At 33.0% G+C, this 12,785-nt stretch overlaps 1 protein-coding gene across 1 annotated transcript in view; it reads right to left on the bottom strand.

Annotated features, from left to right (window-relative positions):
• Positions 1-4,228: 4,228 nt before the first annotated feature.
• Positions 4,229-12,785, bottom strand: part of LOC124357274 (chitin deacetylase 1) — a 55,230-nt gene continuing 46,673 nt past the window's right edge. Inside the window, exons 5-10 of the mRNA XM_046808863.1 lie at positions 12,144-12,349; positions 11,632-11,788; positions 9,045-9,183; positions 6,749-6,995; positions 5,451-5,642; positions 4,229-4,403 (exon numbers count right to left, since the gene is read on the bottom strand). Coding sequence (XP_046664819.1) covers positions 4,280-4,403; positions 5,451-5,642; positions 6,749-6,995; positions 9,045-9,183; positions 11,632-11,788; positions 12,144-12,349 — 1,065 coding nt within the window. The 3' untranslated portion in view covers positions 4,229-4,279. The remainder of the gene's footprint in view (positions 4,404-5,450; positions 5,643-6,748; positions 6,996-9,044; positions 9,184-11,631; positions 11,789-12,143; positions 12,350-12,785) is intronic.

The raw sequence follows: 12,785 nt of genomic DNA, 5'->3' as shown, positions 1-12,785 counted from the left end.
TTCCTCCATGTGTTGTCATTTAAAATTGTCACTGACCTTGAGGAACCGAGACCATTCTCTGTTCTTTTCCTGACTGACATTACTGTCCTTTTTGCACTTAAAAATCTTAAGTTTGTCTTGTCTTGACAATCTGAAAAGTCACGGTATAATCAACACACCAGATTTGTAGATGAATGAACGTGTTTTTTATGTGACTTGTGAAGGCATAAATATTCTCTGACTTATTTAAATTAATGAAACTGGAAAATAGTCTTAGTATACAACAAATTTGTTTGGGTTTCATTTTAAATTTTGCTTCCTTTATGTTTGCTCTAATTTACTCCCATCAAGTCTGTAGGTGAATAGTTGATGGCTATGTGCTTTTAGTTTATATTTTTTTATTTCAGAAACCATAAAAGATAAATAAATCTCAAATTTGGCACACTAATTTTTTTGTAGTCTTAAATCATGAGAAAAATAATATTACATTATCGTATTAAGTTTCAAGAAGGTAGACAGTTGAAGTTTTTAAAGCTTAATACTGTAACAATTAGTAAGATTATGAAAATAATTAAAGAATAATATAAGTTGCAAAATCTAATTACAAACATTTTGTCACGTATTTCATAAAAATTGATTAGTAAGTAACGTAGATACAAGCTTTTAACGGTTCTTTTTTTGAAGTTAATTTTTGACAATGGAAGTATTGTGAAGGAAACACATTCCTTACATTTGCCATAACTCAGTGATACAAAAAATCAGTAGGTAACAAAACGTTTCGAAATCTGCAATTTAGTTTCTTTTTCAGGTGAGTAACTAACACATAACTTACAACTTAGGTTAAAATAAACAAATTGTACTCCATATGTCTACAATATGGTTATAATTCCTGACTTATGCGTGTCACAATGCTCTGGTATGATTTGTTTATTATAACCTAGATTTTAATTATGTGTTAGGTTAGTTATTCATCTGAGGAAGAGATCAGATTGCAGATCTCAAAATATAGTGTTACTCGGTTTTTTATCACTGAACAATTGTAAATGTCCGGAAAAATCCTGTTTCATTTTAATGGTTGTACTGAACTGTAAAAAATGACAATTTTACTGTGCATTACAACCATTAAAAGCATCTGTCTATATTATTTATTGATTGATTTTTGTGACATAGGTGTGAAAATATTTGTAATTATATTTAGTAACTTTTCTTATTCTTTATATATTTGAATTATTTGAAAACAAACTTAGTAAAAGACTAACAGATGTCAAGATCTCATGAAGAAGGGAAGAGACAAATTCCCAACCTGCTGATATTGTTAATCATAACAATACTACAGAATTTCGAAAATTGCGACAACTGCTGCTAATGTGACCTCTTGCATATCAACTAAAAGAAATTACTGTAAATCTACAATTCATTATTAATATTGTATTGCTACACAATGTATGTATACTGTAAGAAAAGAAACTATTAATATGCTACACTAGGATCTGGTAATAAAAAGAAGAGGATGGAGGTTGAGAATAAGTATTTTTATCAAATCCTTACAGCAAGAGCTGGTAATGATTTTTATTTCACTTTTGTTATGAGGTGTGTGTTTATGATAGCAAGTTTTACAATTATTTTAGAATTTAAGAATCTCATGAACATCATTGATCTGCTAAACTACAAGAAAGAGATAATTTTATATTCGTGCATGAATGAGAAAAAATATGATTAATGGTGCCACTAGCAACTTAATATATTGAGATCCATTTAAAACAATGGCCAAGTACGCAGCAGCACAACTTCAAGTATGTTGGTAGTAGGCTAAACAACTGATGTTTAGGCTGAACCATCAGCAACACATGTACGAGGGGTATCCAAAAAGTAAGTTTCCATTAATTATGAAAAAGTTAAAAAGACTCAAAAAATAACTGAACACATTTATTCAACTTTTTACATCATACCTTATTTTTCTACATAGTTACCATCCCTTTCTCAGCACTCTTGGTATCTAGGAAGTAGTTTTTTTATTCCAGCATCACAAAATTCACCCACCAAATTTTTAAGCCAAGTATCCACCTCATTTTGAAGGTCATCGCTGTTGGCAAATCGCCGACCGCCAAGGTGTCTTTTCAGCTCCGGAAACAGATGAAAATCGCTAGGCGCAAGATCTGGTGAGTATGGAGGATGACCAAAAACATCCCACTTAAATTTCCTCAAAAGTTCCATTGTTGCACAAGCAGCGTGTGGTCGGGCGTAATCTTGTGCGCGACAAAAGTCCGCGCCGTTTATTCTGTATTGCCCGCCGAAGTCTGGTGAGAACTTCACAATACCTTTCTGCATTTATGGTTTCGCCACGAGGAAGATAGTCAATCAATAACACTCCACGGCAGTCCCAAAAAACTGTAGCCATTACCTTTCCTGCCGACTCAAAAACTTTGGCTTTTTGAGGAGCTGCCTCTCCTTTTTTTTTGCCACACCATACCCTGGCGTTTGGTCTCTGGAGTTGAGTGGTGAATCCATGTTTCATCACCAGTGACTATTTTACTGAAAAGGTTTTCATCTTCATCGTCAAACAATCGCAAGAAAGACTGGGCAGCAGCCATTCGTTGTTGTTTATGGGCATTGCTCAATAAGCGAGGCACCCATCTTGCACACACTTTTGCAAGCTGAAGATCTTCTGTCATGATATTGTGCACAGATGACCGGCTAACTTCAACACTTGACGGCAGTTTATCCATAATTTCATCGAGAGTCACTCGCTTATCATTGTCAATAACTGCTCGTACAGCATTAATGACGTCAGGTTGCCGAGAATTGGCCGGTCGGCCACTACGCTCATCGTCATGAACATTTTCTCTTCCTTCCAAAAACATTGCACGCCAACGACGGACCATCTGAACGGACATAACATGTTCACCATACACTTGACACAACTGACGATGAATTTCAACGGCAGTTTCGTTTTTGGCGGTCAAGAAACGAATAACACTACGGACTTCGCAACTGGCGGCAGAACGCAGTGGAGTCTCCATGATGTTTGGGCAGCAACTGACTGAGAAGCGTGACAATGGGCCAGTGACCGGCGCACCTGTTGCCAACCGAACCGCGCTACATATCCCCGCCCACAGCTGCACGCTGTGTTACATACGCGTCTTTTTACAGAACAGGGAAACTTACTTTTTGGATACCCCTCGTATAATAAGGTCCTATATATTAGGTCCAACATGTGAAACAACAGTAGGATGCTAGCAGCACAGACCTGTAGCCTAGTTAATAGCAGCCTTAGATTGAAATAGCAATCAATCAGCACTATTGTAGAGTTTTTTAGTTGTAGCAAACACTGCTAGTCTCTAGAGTTACATTACTAGTATATACATATACATTACTAATATACTAGTATAATTTGTAACTTTACTGTTAAGAAACATGATAGGCTTGCCAGTTACTCCAAAAAAAGTCCCCTCATGTTCAGTTAACCCGCATGGCAACCAAGGGGTTAAATAAAAAAATTATGTTGAGAAGAATTTTGTATAGTGTTTCAAAAGAAAACAATTTGTGTAATTTAAAGTTATTTATTTTTATTATTATAAATTCATAAAATGTAACAGTAAAAACAAATGAAAAACAACAATAAAAAGTTTAAATGAAATTTATACATCAGTTGCACTTGAGCAATAAAAAATGTAATAAATATTATAGCTATAATATTAAAATATATCATGCTGCATTTAGTTATAACACAGTAAAAACTAACGAAGAAAGTGAAAGAAAATCAAGCGTATTCTTTGTATGTAAAGAAATATGATTTAAGATTATTACCTCACTGAATACGATTAGTTACCATCTTTCTATAAAGGATCAAGCAATCTTTTATCACTGATTTCCTTTACCAGTTTCTGAAAAAATAAACCATCAAAGAATGTAATGAAACGTGAAGCATATTTGGACATTTAAGTTGAGATTTTATTTCCGATAACAAAAACTAGCAAATAATGAACAATAAATTATTGTTCTGAAATTATTCATTTTGTTCCATCAAATTTAATATTCTTTTACATTGTTTTTATATAAAATTACATATTTTGCTCCAAATCATGATACAAAAAATATTTTACAGCCTATATATAGTCTTATCATTTTATTTGAAAATTGTTTTATAATATTAAAGTTTACACATTCAATCTTCGTGTAAGAATGAAATGAAATTTTAGTTACCAACATGCATAATATACACAGACAGGCATGACTAAATTGTACAGAATTTCATCATTAGTGAATTTAAAAATTTTTTATGAGCTTAATTAATTGAAAACTATGCTAGTGAACGTCTTCTTCTGTTTTCTGGATTATACACATCCCTGCCTGGAATGCCAGTACCTTCAGAATCTCCAAGCCAAGGGTATTTATTGGGGCACTGTCTGCAAGTGGTCAGATATCTGTAAATAACAAAAGTTTTATTATACTAAGTGATTTTAGTTGCTAATCTCTATATATAGAAGGCAAAGCCCTCAATAATCACTAATTATCCAACTTCCATTATCTCAGAAAGTTTAAATTTGGCACACATATGCCTCATGACTCGAGGTATTAAGTATATAAAGTATTTCACAAACATCAACCACACATATGGGCTGAAATAGGTTTAAAACCTCTAGAAGAACTATATTTTTCTTTTTCAATTTCCCGCAGATCTAAAAATGTGAAATTTGAAATACACAAGCATTGTACTCTCAATGGAATGTAAGGAATTTTCAAGATCAACCAACCATCAATAGGGGTTGACATAGATTGCTATCCCTAGAATAATTATTAACAATTTTTGTTTTTCAACCCCGCTGTTCTATAAATTTGTCAAGTATATGTATGCTTTTAACAAACGACCTTCACAGGAAATACCTTAGATTGGAAGTAAATTACAATAGCTGAAAGTAGTCACTTTTTGGCCAAATTTCTTTGTAAGCCAATAAATAAATAAATATATATATATATATATATATATATATATATATATATATATATATATATATATATACTTATGTATATGTGAACAAACAACAAATCAAATGCTACTATGGCACAGGCAGGAAACCACTTAGACTTTTTGATTGAAGAAGACTTTTTACACCTATTTATAAATATATTTTCTTGGTCGGGGCAACAATGCAAACACTACTAGGGCACCAGGAATAACAGAGCAGAAGAATACAAGATTGTGTTATAATATGAAACTTTTGGTCTTTATCTTTTTATTTACATAAGTTTTAGTGCCAGAAAAGAAAACACAGTGTTGCATGAGAATTTATATTACAACATATGTAGTTAATGTGACAAAAATAACTTAAGTCTCTTTTAATGCATTGAATGTGCCTAAGATCAGTTGCAAGGTGAAGAGTGTATATCACAAACTCCTGGTAAAAAGTCTGTAGAATCTTTTACCAAGCATGAGTTCTTTTCTCTTTATTGTAAAATGACCATAGACTGACCTAGTAGATGTAACGTTGGCCTCTGGAGGCCGGAAGGAGAGGGCACACTTGTTGGGAAGGTTGCAAGGAGGAGGTGGCAGGTGGTCTGTCTTGTCACATTTCCATGGTTCGTAGTTGTTGAGATCCTTGACTGGGCGAGGGTCTGTCATCCAGGTCAGGGCCTGCGTCACCGTCACAAACCACACGTCGTCTCTGTTACAGACAACTCAGTCAGTATGATAGCATAAAATTGACTCATTGACTTTATAGCTTGAATGGGCGAGGGCCTGTCATCCAGGTTTGGACCTATCACCATCACAAACCACAGGTCGTTTCTGTCACAGACCAGCTCTCATTTACTGTACAGCTTAATTTTTAACCTTATTTCTATACATTTTGTAACTTTGAATACCATTCAAAACCAAATTTGTAGGAGACAAACAAATCAAAGGGATTTAATAAAACTTGTCTTGAATGGTGTTTGATAACAATGGCATTGTCTGAACTTGTGATGGGCTGATACGAGTATATGGAGTGAAAGGAAGACAAGTAGCTCATTAAGAGCTGGCTGTATGGTGGCTTGCTTCATTTTAGCCCCATAAGACCAACAACTTCAAACGCCTTTATGGCCTTATTTGTAACTGTGGAACTATGGGAGATGTAACTTTTTCAAGATATTATTAAAAATTGAAATGCTTTTTATTATTTAAAAAGATATTTTTATTGGTCATTCAGAAAAAAATCTCAAACTTGTTTGTACATTGTTTAAATATTAAATGGTATAAACTTTACAAGTAAAACTAAAAAGCGTATGAATGCGCATCAATCCTATCTTTCCTTAATTCTACAACCAACAGCAAGGGTATAAAGTGTTTGGAGTTTAACATGTACTTAGGAGGTAAAACTCAAGGGTCACAACAGCCGGCTCTAAAATACAAATCAACAAATTCAGTGTGAAAAAATGTTACAGTTTGCATTATTGATAAACAAACGTGCAATGAAACCAAGAATACTTTTTTACAAACTATGGCTTTAATTGACAAAATTCAACTAGATAACCTTAAGATATAATATAAATGTTTAAACAATTTCTTTATGTATTCTTTAAAAAAAGGTGATCTAGCTTTGTTTTTACAAAGAGTAAATTATATAACAAAACATAACTCAAAATTTATTTTCTTCATATTGTTAAGCTAACATTGTAATGTGTAAGTATTTTACTTAATTGGTCTATTATAAGACGAGATTGTATGTCCCCTATTAGATATAATTGATAATTACTCTCTAGTAAATTTAATTTTGAAGCTAGTGATACTCACAAGGTGAGGACCCATTCAACAAACTTATGGAGCCCATCTTCAAGCTCTTTAAGCTGGAACCAATTTGTGTGGAAGGGCAGCATGTAGGGAGCCCGATTCTGCTTGTACGAGCGGTAGAAATCCTCCTGGAGCCACTCAAACACATCATCCTTGTCATGGTTGTGGAGAACACACTGGTCCAAATACGGACAGTGACCACCTTCATACGTCTCTACATAGTGAGCATTCAGTGGCACTTCCCAGATACCTGCAGAAAAATGATTTGTAAAAGAGTTTCTGATCAGGAAGCATACACAGTTCATATATACAAGCAGATTGTTGTATAAATAATTCATATCTACAGAACTAGCATTAAGCTGTAAATCCATACATTTTCCTAGTTGAATCTACATGCATCATTATAATAAAATGTATTAGTGTATCATGTTTTAAGCATTTAAATAAAATTTACATATCTCAGATTTATTTAAAATGTTTTATATTCTTTCATAAAGCCAAATCCAACATATCAATGTACTAGACAGCTTCTTGGTTAACTAAATTTTTTTGTCATTCTTAAACTATTAAAAATTAAAAGAGCCAAATAAATTAAAGTATATTATTATGTGTGACACTAATAAGTTTAAGAGTAATCCATTGTTTTGAGGAGTGCTCCACAATCATAAGCCTAGACATCCTTTTAACTTCCAGTAATCCTATCGACCAACACCGGAATGGTAGCAGTTCATTTAAATCAGTTTTCTACAATAAAAAGTTAGAATACAGATGTCTCACTGGAACATTCTTCACAGTGTCATCCAACGGCCAGACCTAGGATCTACCTAACGTCAGTAGAACATAACGTTGCTAGCAAAATCTATTCTAGTCATAGTTACTAACCTCAGTAACAAGTCTGGATTTGGATTGTTTTTGGTTTCCTTAAGGAAATGATGTTGCATAGGGATATTTAAATGGATAAGTTATCTAGTTATTATTTTGTATGTGTAACAAACCTCACATTATTGTGAAGTTACACAACCTTACTCACACACCATGTACGAGATTTTGTTAGCATAATGCTGAGAACAGTTTTAGAGATGGTTTTCGATGCTCTGGCCAACTTGGACTCAATGTCCAGCATGACGGGACTTTAGCCATTTTGTGATATTTCTAGTTGTGAACGTTTTGGGGCTACCTCAAAGTGGGTTCATGCTGAACTTGAGAGGAGGTGGAGACTGCATCTGGGTCTGAAGATGACCAGAACTGTCCTACAGTCACCATTCCTCTAGGGTGGCATCTGACCTTCTCTTCTTAAGTAGATCAGTATCTTTTCAGGTTGTGGGCCTAATTACAGGAAATTGTTACCTGAGGAAGCATCTTCACAGAGTTGGCATTCTCTGGGAAAGCTTTATAGATGGGCAGGATGAAACTGCTGACTCTTTGACTGTCTTGCAATTGCAAAAGAGTGTACACCATCCTTGGTAGTTTGGACAAGGGTGATGAATTTAACTAAAAGGACCTGATAAGTTGCTTTTGGGCGGTTTGTTGAACTGCTGAAATCATAAACTGGTTTGTCACATGGTATACTTCCGAGGTGTGAAAAACCCCCTTCAGGTTTAAGTGCTTGGCAATAGGCCACCCCTTAGAAGAAGAGGTGGCTTAGGTGACTTACCCATTGTGGAGAAGAGCTTAGGGGATAGCTGGTTATCAAATTTCTGAAAAATATGTCTTTTTAAAACATTCTTGTGACTTTTACCAGGTGAAGCGAAATTGTAACATGAAAAGTGGCTTGTTAACTTGAACATTCACTTCTTTCACGTAGGCACACAATGTTCACTCAAGCAAAACACAATAGTCTGTAGCAGAATATATAGAGTGAAACTTTTGTAATCACACTTTTTCACTCAGTCAAAAAGTAAAACTATCTGTCCTTAATATATTAGACCTTGTCTTTATCTTTTTTATTGTAAGAGTGAATAGTAATCAAATTGTATCATTGAGTTTTAACTTGACTTTCCACACTATTTTGTATTCTTTACTATAGATCATTGCCATATATAAAACTTCTAGAGAATACTGCCAAAGTATAGTTTAAATAGAGCTGAGGCAAGCAACAACAGTAAAGTATAAAGTATAAAGAGTTGTTCTCCTGGTAAAGGTAAAGGCCAATGAGATATCTTATTAAAATCCTTTCTAAGTTAGCCAATAGAATGTAATTGGAATTTCTCTTGACCAACTTATAAATTAGTATTAGGATAATCTGTTAAACTCAGTATTGCATACTAAAAACTATTGGATCTTGTTTATATTAAATTACCTGGGAAGGACTTGGTGGGACAAGTACCAGACTTGCACTCGTGAGAGATTTTGTAGTCTAGAGTGTATGGCCAGACTGGGGTCCTGAGTGGAGGAACTCCTACAGAGCTATCATAGATGAAGCCAAAATCTTCCACTACCTATAACAACATATGGTTAGTTTTAAACTTAAAGGAAACTATTTGATTTAAGAGTAACTGTGTATATACTTAATACAGAAAAAGCTTTATCTATGTCTTTCACAAATCAAAACAAATGTTTATCAGCTATTGGAGAAAGCGTGCCAGAAGATTTGGTTCTCGTCCCAAACAAAGCTTTTTAATGAGGTTAGCCTCTAGGTTCTCAACTAATTGATCTGACACAACTAAACTCATTAGCAATCTGATAAAAATAGTTTCAGACCACACACACGTTCCATTTGATAAATTTACACTATTTGTCTACTAACTAATTAAACACTTTGTTCTCCTTGTTCTTCAGCACATGGACCTAAGTCTAATAAAAAGATGCACAAGATGTGAAATTCTTCTTGATGAAACTAGATAAATAGACTAAAATTGGTATCTTAAGAGTGTCTATTGGTTAGCTGAGATACTCAAAAAGTATACACTTTATAAGAAAACTGTAAAGCCTTCGGATGTGCATTGATCATATCTTTAACATGAGACGTCCTCTTCCCTAGTTTTATTACCAAAAATGAGGGCTTCGAAGTATTGGAGGTTATTATTACTGTTCTTGTGAGACAAGACTCAAGGTTTTTTCATTACAGTTGAATCTTAATAAGACAATGTCATCGTTCAGTGATACTTTAATAATAATCTATGGTATTATATAGCATCATCCCTCTTTGGATAAAGTGAAAAAAGCTCAGAAGATAGTCTTTTAATATCCCTCTTTGGATAGAGTGCACCCGATGGGATACACGTATTACCCCATATTAAAATATTTGCTTAAAATTGCAAAGCCTACATACTATTCTTGTTATACTTAGATATTTAATTTAAAAAATTATCATGTTTTTTGCAATTATTATTGAAAATTCAATACATACAAAAAGTTTGGAAATTAGCTGTAATCATGAACCCGTTAGAGACTTATCCATATCCAATTTCTATATTTTATAAAATTTACCTAACCTGTAACTGTAAATATAAATGGAATAGAACCTATAACATTTGAATTTGAGCTGAGATGATAGTGTGATTCTGGTGGCCTTGATTTTTTATTCTGACATAAAATTACAAGTAATATTAGGAATAGATTTGAGCTTAGATAGCATGGTATCCTTGATCTTTGTGACCATTAAATGAATAGAAACTTAAGTTGCAGTCAAATGTTAGCTCAGATCACAAACAGATTTGTTTTATTTTTTGTTTCACAGACTACTCTAAAAATGTTTTATTATTTGTGATATTATGTTCCAACTATAAAATCTAAAAAATTAGAAATTTTAATATTTATTTTGCCTAAGAATGGTGTTCTTCTTCTTAACAACCGTTTTAAATGTTTCATATAACTATTGTGAATTGAATTATGTAAAACGCAGAGAAGCTTACTAATCTTAAATGTAAGGCAAATGTTACAGAAATGTCATTTTATAGAATTGTTGAAACTTTAAAGGGTTTTATTTTTGGTATTTTCCCTTGTTTCTCAGAATATTCTTATAATGAAACAGATTTAAATATTTAAGGTAACAATGAGATCCTTTGCTCTTCCCAACCAAATTTCTCAAAAATATTTTACTACTGTATCCATATTATATTTCGAAAATTTGAAATATAAATAATTTTGTATCAATGCAAAGGATTCTTTGTCACCACAAAATACTGTCATTATATTTAAAATAATTCACAATATTAAATAGTATTATTATTATTATCATTCAATACTATTTCTATCCGCATTTAAAATTTATAATTATCAACCGAAATGTTTGTTTGATTTACTCATTGAAAACATTCTTTATTGATTATATTTGTGATTTAACTTCTAGGTCATAGGCACAAATACAAAATAGGTAATACATCAAATTTCTTAAAATATATTGCTATCTCAAATGCAGCAATAATGAGTAGAAGTAAATAATAAAATAACTATTATAAAAACACGAGGGTTGAAAGTGACAAACCATGGGGTGGATGAGGGGAATAGAACCCTCCTCAAGAGCCCTAAAACAATCAAATATTCTTATAACAGCAATTCAACTTATTAAAAAAAATAACGTCAGTAATATGTTTTACTTTGAATTAGTCCTATCAAATTTATTCAAAGTTCAATTTCTTCCATAACCCTTCGTGATGTGCTCTTCAATAAGATTCATCCTTCCTCAAATCCAAGTTCTAGTAACGCCACTGATACTCAGAATACTGTTTTCTAAGAACAGATTCATACTAGCATCATAACTTGAGCAAAGAGAACTTCAACTTTTTAACAAAGTTTTAAATTTTAATTTGTAAATAATTAAGTTTGTGTGTTGTTCGCTTTCAGTAGACTAAATATATCAGACAAAAGAGTTAACATTTCAAAATTAAATTTAAAAACCTATTTCATAAATTTGTTTAGCCTAGCCTGTGACCTATGTTAATTACTTCATACTGTGTGTTACGTCCGGGCTTGAGGAATGGAGCTCTCATCCCAACAATATCTGCTCGAGAGATATTAGCAAAGTGGCGCAGGATCTCTCTCATGCCTATCATCTCTCCCACCCACTCTTCGTAGCCTTTGTCCTGCAGCCCTTGCTGCAACCTGTAGACATGGAATACACATTTCTCAGTCTATTTCATATACAATATCTCAAACTTCTTCAAACACTCACTTTTAAATTTAAAATCTTTGAAACTAATAAAAATGTAAACACAAGATAGCTTTCTAGCTTTGTGTTTTGTACATGTGTCTGCTTTTAGATTTATTTATGGTTTTTTTTCTATTTTATGACTTTAAAAGAAAACTTTCTGTTGAATATTTTGCAGTATTTCATTTGACTAAAATAATGCAGTAGCACCTACAACACATGAAAAATTATTCATTTTTTGATGAGTTGCAATTTTAAAACCTACTGATAATGACTGACTATAAAATAAAGTTTGTGTGTAGAACTTACGAGACAGTCTCGACCCCGATCTCGTGGCCATAGTGAGCCAACTCTTGCACCATGTTGTAGTCACAGTACTCATGGGAAATGAAGAAAGTAGCTTTTAGCTCGCAGCCATTGGGGTTCCGCCTCTTATCATTGAAAAGGTGAGTGTACTTCTGGAAGTTGTTGAGGTTGATGGCTCCATCGAATGTTACTAATATCATCTGGGGAGTCTGTGTAACACAGGAATTTAACTTTAACATGGCTGAATTGAAAGTATTTTCACTACAAAACAATGCGTTTGATATGTTAACAACAAATTTCGATTGACTGGTAATGTTAATCACATATTTTATAATATCCAAATGTTTGGTACAATTAGCATGGAGACAAATGGAGTGGATGTTACGTGTATTAAACACAGAAAAATTGAATTTTATATTCTCCAGTGTAATTTTTTTTACTAGCACTTCACTTCAATTTGAAAGCTTTAGAGTATGATAACTAATAAAAATGTAATCATTAGCAATTTTTTATACAGACTAAGAACAAAAAGAGCACACTGCATTCATCTAGAAGCCATTTCTTACTAAACATGTACCGTTTTCAGTATTTTTATTAGTTAATTTATAAATTAGCACACAAAACAATTTAGAATTACTTTGGAAT

The sequence above is a fragment of the Homalodisca vitripennis genome, chromosome 3, assembly GCF_021130785.1.
Source record: "Homalodisca vitripennis isolate AUS2020 chromosome 3, UT_GWSS_2.1, whole genome shotgun sequence".
NCBI classification, from domain to species: Eukaryota; Metazoa; Arthropoda; class Insecta; order Hemiptera; family Cicadellidae; genus Homalodisca; species Homalodisca vitripennis.
Note: the sequence above shows the minus strand (reverse complement) of the source record. Positions and strands in the feature narration are given on the sequence as shown.